At 40.9% G+C, this 6,798-nt stretch overlaps 1 protein-coding gene across 1 annotated transcript in view; it reads left to right on the top strand.

Moving 5' to 3' along the window:
* Positions 1-4,071: 4,071 nt before the first annotated feature.
* The window catches only part of MNT (MAX network transcriptional repressor), a 54,676-nt gene continuing 51,949 nt past the window's right edge, over positions 4,072-6,798 (top strand). Inside the window, exon 1 of the mRNA XM_085310769.1 lies at positions 4,072-4,150. Coding sequence (XP_085166895.1) covers positions 4,072-4,150 — 79 coding nt within the window. The remainder of the gene's footprint in view (positions 4,151-6,798) is intronic.

Here is a 6,798-nt window from a genome sequence, read left to right as displayed (position 1 = left end):
GGGAAAAAAGAGCGAAGCAAATTCACGGCTGCTGCACTGGAAGCCAGGAGTCTCCCTTTCCTAGCTGGACGGACAGGTGATTAGAATTTATGATATGGAGCTCAGAAAATGGGGTTCTGTCCCCTGCACTGACGGGGCAATTCTCTATTTAATGCAGGTTTTTGTTTGAGCTAGGAAATGTCACATGACTTTGTCTAGTAATGCCCCAAAGATCCAAACTGATGCAAAGCTAAATAATGGAAGAGTGTGAGAGAACAAATAATATTACAATGAGGGAGGCAAATAATAATGATAGATAATAACCTGAGAATGACATGAGCTTTTCATTGTAGTGACACAAAATCAATAACCCAAGTTCCTAACCAGATTTATATTTGAAAGTTTATAGATAGTATAAGTAGTAAATATTATTTAATTATATAAAGTAATATAGCCAGGGTTTTAAAAGGCATTTAATGAGCTTACATATCCAAGAGGCTCTAAAACCAACTATTTTCAAATTAAGAAAGAAAAATTTTGGCTTGGATGTGACTTGTTACTTTGGAAGTAAAAAGCCCTCATTTAGACATTCATTTTTCTCTCAACGAATACAACTAGGAAGGGATAATCCATAAAAGCTACTTTCTAATGAGAAAAAGCTTCATGAAAACAGGTAACTGATGCCTGCCTGCACACAGGACACTGCTGCGAGATCGCAGTGTGAAACAGTGGCCTTGCCTCGCGCCAGCAGAAGGTTGGTACGTAGGGTTAGKGGTGAGACTGTCAGACAGAGAGATGTGGTGATGAAGCCACTCCTAAGTTACAGTGTGCAGCCAGCATGTTTTCTCCAGAGCTGTATCATAAGTTTTGAAAGAACATCCTCATGCCAACAGTGGAAACACCCAACAGCTGCTCCTTGTGAGCCTCGCACTGCCTCCTACTCTGGGCACCTCCCACAAGGAAATGAATGTGAGTAATTTCTGAAACGGAGAAAAATCTTAGTTACGAATATTCCAAGAAAGCTAAACCTATTAGTGCTCATGTGATGCAAGAATCCTGTGTATGATGTGGTGTAAGCTGAGGCTGTTTACTCTATAAGCAGCAAGGAAGTAAGCAGAATAACAGGAAAAAGGAGATTGTCAAGTCTTCAGCAGTATTGCAGTTATTCTTTCAGATTTGGACACCTGAAGTTGTTTTTCTTTAAATCCATGATATCTGCAGTACTGAATATGATCTTCAGGATACTACGTGATCCTTGTCCCCCTCTGCAAACAGATGGCATTATAAGACAGTGGCATCCTTAAAATGGCAATTTTTTATCTCCTTTGGAGTCTTGTCTTTTCTCCTTTTTTTTTTGAAAAGGTAATATAAGGACCATATAATGGGATCTGTAACCACTGTTTGTTTTCTCTGTGCTATCCGTGTATGACTGTCATGATCACAATTATAAATAAATATTTGAACTTTATGTAATGCTATCAGCAAATCTGAAAATAAGGAAACACATTTTACTGAGTGCAGCAAGACTCTGTTTGTTGTGCTGTTCAGCTTAAATTGTTTTCTCACAACCCAACTTCATGTTTAAGATGTTATCGAAAATCACCACTCATAGCACATGGAAGCAATTTCATTCATCCATTAACTCCATTGATTTTACGGTTATTTCAACAGGTTTATAATAGAGATTGATATATGTACCATCTGAATATCGTCCAATACTTCCTAAAGGACTAAATAGAAAATACTAAACAAATAAGAAAGTTAAAATGCCCGTAGCATTCCCCCCCAAAGAGTTAAAAATATGTATCTCTGAAACCATATATACTTGTAAAGGAAACAAAAGCTTTCAGTTCTCATAGGTTACAGCTAATCTTTGGAGAGGATGAAAAAAATATTAGTCAAAGGATCTGACCTAGAGTTTCAGAACTACAGATAGAAATGGCAAGTAATTCTAACAATATCAGATAATATAATGGAAATTTGCCATTCCAGCAATATATTCAAGAGTTATCAGTTAGGCTCTGAGGAATACGCAGTTGTCACAGGTTAGCGCAGCAAAAACCTCAGTGACCCTCCCGGGGAAAGGCCTTTGCACCCTGCAATTATTTCCTGCCTCTAAGTTGTTTGCAAGAGTAGCCCCGATAAGGAAGAGCCATGTAACCCAGAATAGAATCACTTAAGCCATGCAGTCTGTGGGGAAAGCTTTTTCAAGAGGATGACACTGACTTCAGAACAAACCACTATTATTTTTTAGTGTCCTTGGCCATAAAAGTCTGTGTTCTGCTGCATTGCATGTATAGCCCGGTGTCTTCTCTTTGTAAGTGTGGGGTGTGACAGGGTAGAAATTGGACTTCTCTGACTTTTAGCACATATGCAGTGTTTTAAAGACTCTCCGTAAGTGTTCACAAAGTCAATCCAAATAACTTAAGTGTTCTGGCTTATTGCTGTCCCTAGTAACAGGGTCAAATGATTCAGCAAAAACCTTTCTTAGTATAATCCTTCAGAGGTAGATGAATACGCAATTGATGGAGTTTGGATATGTTCCCTAGCTGCTACGTTAGTTGGGTCCAAAAGCTCGCAATAAATGAATTTAATCAGGAAACATCACTCTGTCTGATACAAATGTCTAATGGCACCAATTTGTGCTTTCAGCTGCCAAAGTCAGGAGCTAGCTTAGTAGTCAAAAGCCCAACGAGCTCAAGGTTTCAGAACAAACAACTCTCCTTGGAGATTAAAGTGTTGCAAAAGATGTTACTAGACAGCCAGAGGGAGAGTTTTGCCTCTTACTAAAGCAGTTAACCCAGCATGTGCCTCAACTATTCAAATGTATCTGAAAATATTTATTTTAAAAGCTGTATTTTAACAAGTATTCTGCTTTAGACCACTGCTGTTTTATTTTCAGTGAGGTCCTCTTATAATTAATTCTTGTTATCTTAACTAAGAGTTTGTAACATTTATGTAGTATAAAGTCTAAACTGCCTATCTGAACAATTGACTGTAAAGCAGTAGGAAGGTCCTGTGAGTCCCTGCAAAGTACCTGTGGCTAAGAAGTACTGTTTGTAAAGCCAGTTTGATAGTAGAGTAGCTACACAGTCTGAAAAATGGCACCATCTAGAAGAACATTCTATACACACCTGCRTGATTTGCAGGATTACATATAGTATGAAAAAGAGGAGGTAGTTAGGGGAAGAATCTGTGGTCTACCCTAGTTACACACATACAGACCTGTTCTACAAAACTGCAGATCAGATCATCAACCTAGACTGCAATAAATGTTTGTCCCAGCTGTGGATTTCATCCCTTGTATCTCTCTGCTAGACAGTCTAGATCATCATTTCTCCCCATTATATTGTTGACTGACTGCAGTGCTTTTTGGAAGTACCAGATTGACAAAATCTGAAATGTAATAGTCCTGTGATATGCACAGCAAAAATAGCACACTGGCCTACCCAAAGCTCTGTTGGTGTTCTTGAGCTTTGGTTTGCCAGGTGCCATTTAATTCTTGGCTCCTCTGCTATGATCAGATAAACTAATTTTTGGGTGTAGCATATACAAATATAGACAGCACATTCAAAATAYATCTAAATATGTCCAGGATACAAATTGAAGCAGTTAGAAGTTAGGAAATGTCAGATTAAGTTTGCCCTAAAGTTGGTTCTATTGAGCTCCTTAGGATGTATGTACTTACTTATATCAATAATTATACAATTTTTATACAAATCTCCTGCTTAATTTAGTATGCAGACTAGACCTCTACTACAGAGAATCAGGCGTAAGTCAGGAAAGGCATTTATGCTGTTAAAACTCTGTTTCATTTATTGCAGAAGTTGCAAGGCGTGAGTTGAGAAGGTTTTCAGGAAGAAAAGGGATGACTGAACAGTTAGATTGAACAGCTGAATAGTTCCTTGCAAAATGGAGCACATCTCTCCATTAGCTATGAGTAGCTAGATGATACCAGGTAAGTTACTTCAGACAGACTTTCCCAGATAGTCATTAACTACATCTTCCACTCTTTTGTGACGATACATTCATTAATGTCTGTGAAGAATTCAGATAACATAGAGACGAGTGCATGGAGAAGCCCAGGAGGAAATGGCTAATTCCATCTGCAGAGAAAGATGTGATGAGTGTGCAATAAGTGAAGCCATCAGCAATACACTGGATGACGAGGGTAAGATAACATACCACATAACTTTTGCTTGGGAGATTCCCGTGGTGTTACACATTGTGCAGAATGCATATATATAAAGAAGCCAGTTAAAAGCTCCATAAAACTTTCGAGTGCCTAATTTTGACTCACTAACATTCTTTAGTGTAGTTTTTGATTTGTAAATTCCTAAAATTTAAAAGATAGATTTTTTCAGAAAAAAATGTGTTTTTTAATCCCATTCCTTCAGTGAGGTGTATTATTTTTGTTAATCCATTTCTCTTCTCTTTATTTTGATATCTTTTCTCACTCCCCAAAAATAAGCCAGTCAGAGTGATGCTTAATATGGAAAATTCTAATATGGATAATTACATTTTTATTTCGCTTTACAAGCTACTGAAAAATGAGCTTTTTAATAGAAAATGTTAGGTGACCTTAAGCATAAACAGCACTCCCAACTCTGCTTGGAGGTATTTCCAAATGAGCAGGATCTACATGTGATGACTTTGTGTGGACTCTTTTCAAAAGACTCCCTCTTTCCTTGCCCTTGCTCAATAGAAAGGGCTTGGATTTTCCTTTCTGTGTGGCCACATCAGCAAACACAAAGTAGGAGAGGCAGACACAGCAGAGCACTTAGTCATGCACAACCACAGAATCTGTGGTTAAGAACAATCCAGAAAAGGTCCTTTTAAAACAATCCAGAGGAGAGAACTTTGAAAAAAAATCTGCCAGGAGAAAATCCGTGCTGAGATCCTAGCCTGTTCATGGTCAAAAGCTTTTCTTTATGGCAATATTAATACTTAAGATAAAAATTTCAGACTTGCTGTCCAAGTTCATAATGGACTGTATTTAAAAAAATAATTTTATTTTCTTGACCTTAGGGTATTCTGGGGCAAATGTAGCCACTGAAGCTGTGGGACGTAAGTGTTATGTTTTCTCATATGTATGTGTTAGGTTTTCTCATAGGTTTTCAGCGTGTATTTTGTGTTCAAACCAGCAAAGTAATACTCTTACCAAAATTCTGAAAATCCAGTCTACTAGCATATTTTTATTCTGTGCAATTTGTTTACACCATACATTTAACTAAAAGCAGGTAATAACCAAAAAGTCTGATGGTTTCACTTTTGTTTTGACTTCCTTCTGACTCGTTTCACTTTTTGACTGTTGGACTCGTGTAACACCACACAGCTAGCGCTGTGGGGGAATGTCCTTAGTTAGACAAACCTGTGTTAGATTTAATGGGACCATTCTTAATAACAATAGATGGTGCAAGAACTTACTGTAAAAAATTAATGTTCGTGAAGTTTTCYGTGTCCTATTTCCATTAGTCAGAACAGCGTCTTAAACTGGAAGCTGTGCTGATTTACTTCCCCAGCGCATTTGCTCTCCGCAGGTGGCTCGCTGCCTCCTTGTCCCAGTCATTTAATCTCTGGGTCATAATTCTGAGTAGAAGGGAGTAGTCCTTACCCAAACTTCCCCTGGAGTGTGCTGGGATGCTTGTATGAACAGCATTTGAACCTCTCAGATGGAATGGGCCAGAGCAGGATAGCATTTGTTATTTAGCAATGATTTTATGTACGTGACGATCTGCTGAGATGGTTTCAGTGCCAGAAAGATTTCTGATACGCTGCAGGAGGGAGTGCTGGACTCCTCATTCAGCTGTTAGCATTCCTGTTACAAAAGGCTTCCTTCCCCGCTGGTACTATCTCTGCAGCTGTCCAGGCTGCGAACAGGTCTGTGGGTACTTCTTTGGTGACCCCCACTTTATTTTTTTGCAAAGAATCTAACTATTCAAACAATCCTGTTTACAGATGATAAACTATTTTAACAGAGACTAATGGATATCTGATCTTTGTGCCCATTATTCTCTCTTAAAACACGAGTCTTTCACTTTGCTGCTCTCGCATCCATCCGGGAGGATGTATGTACAAGCAGTCAGCGGTCCCAGCTGGGAGAGAGTGCCAGAACGGGTCTCTGTGCCCCCAACACGTCAGCTGGTGGCAAACAGATGCCTAGAGCAGGTGCTTGATTGAAAAGTGATGGGGGAGAGGTGGTAATGACAACAAAAGCTCAGGGACAGCCTGAAATCTGGCCTATGTATTCAATCTGTCTTGCGGATTTTCCAGCCACAACAGGAGCTAGCAGGCACACTTCAGAGGTGGCCCGGACAGGACAGGCAGAGTTCAGCTGCTTTTTCACTCCCAGAAGATGGTCTCCTCTCTTCAGGTCAGGTCCCGAAGGCAAGGTGCTGGCGTGCCTGTGAGGTAAGGTGCCACTGGCGTGCCAGAGCTGTGCCCGTGCAGTGGACGGACACGGGTTGTGGGTGTGCAGCGCAGCCAAGCCTGGCAATTTTACTGATGCAGCCATGCTCTTCTGGGTGCCCTTTCCCAGGCGGGCACAACAGCAGTGCCGCACACGAGAGCAATTCGCATGTGCCATGGGCGCTGCAGCCTGCGGGGTGCCTGGGGTGCGCTCTGCTGCCCTACACTGAGCATCCTGCACCATGTCCCGTGGGACCTGCCCTGTTCTACACGCACCCTGTATGGGCACCTTTCCCCGTACTCCCTGCAACCTGCGCCGTGCTCCCTGCAGCCTGCACGCTGCCCCGTGCCCCACGCGACCTGCGCCGTGCTCCCTGCAGCCTGCACGCTGCCCCGTGCCCCACGCGACCT

Source organism: Rhea americana, unplaced genomic scaffold, assembly GCF_003343005.1.
Source record: "Rhea americana isolate MKP2758 unplaced genomic scaffold, rheAme1 scaffold_325, whole genome shotgun sequence".
Lineage (NCBI taxonomy): Eukaryota > Metazoa > Chordata > Aves > Rheiformes > Rheidae > Rhea > Rhea americana.
Note: the sequence above shows the minus strand (reverse complement) of the source record. Positions and strands in the feature narration are given on the sequence as shown.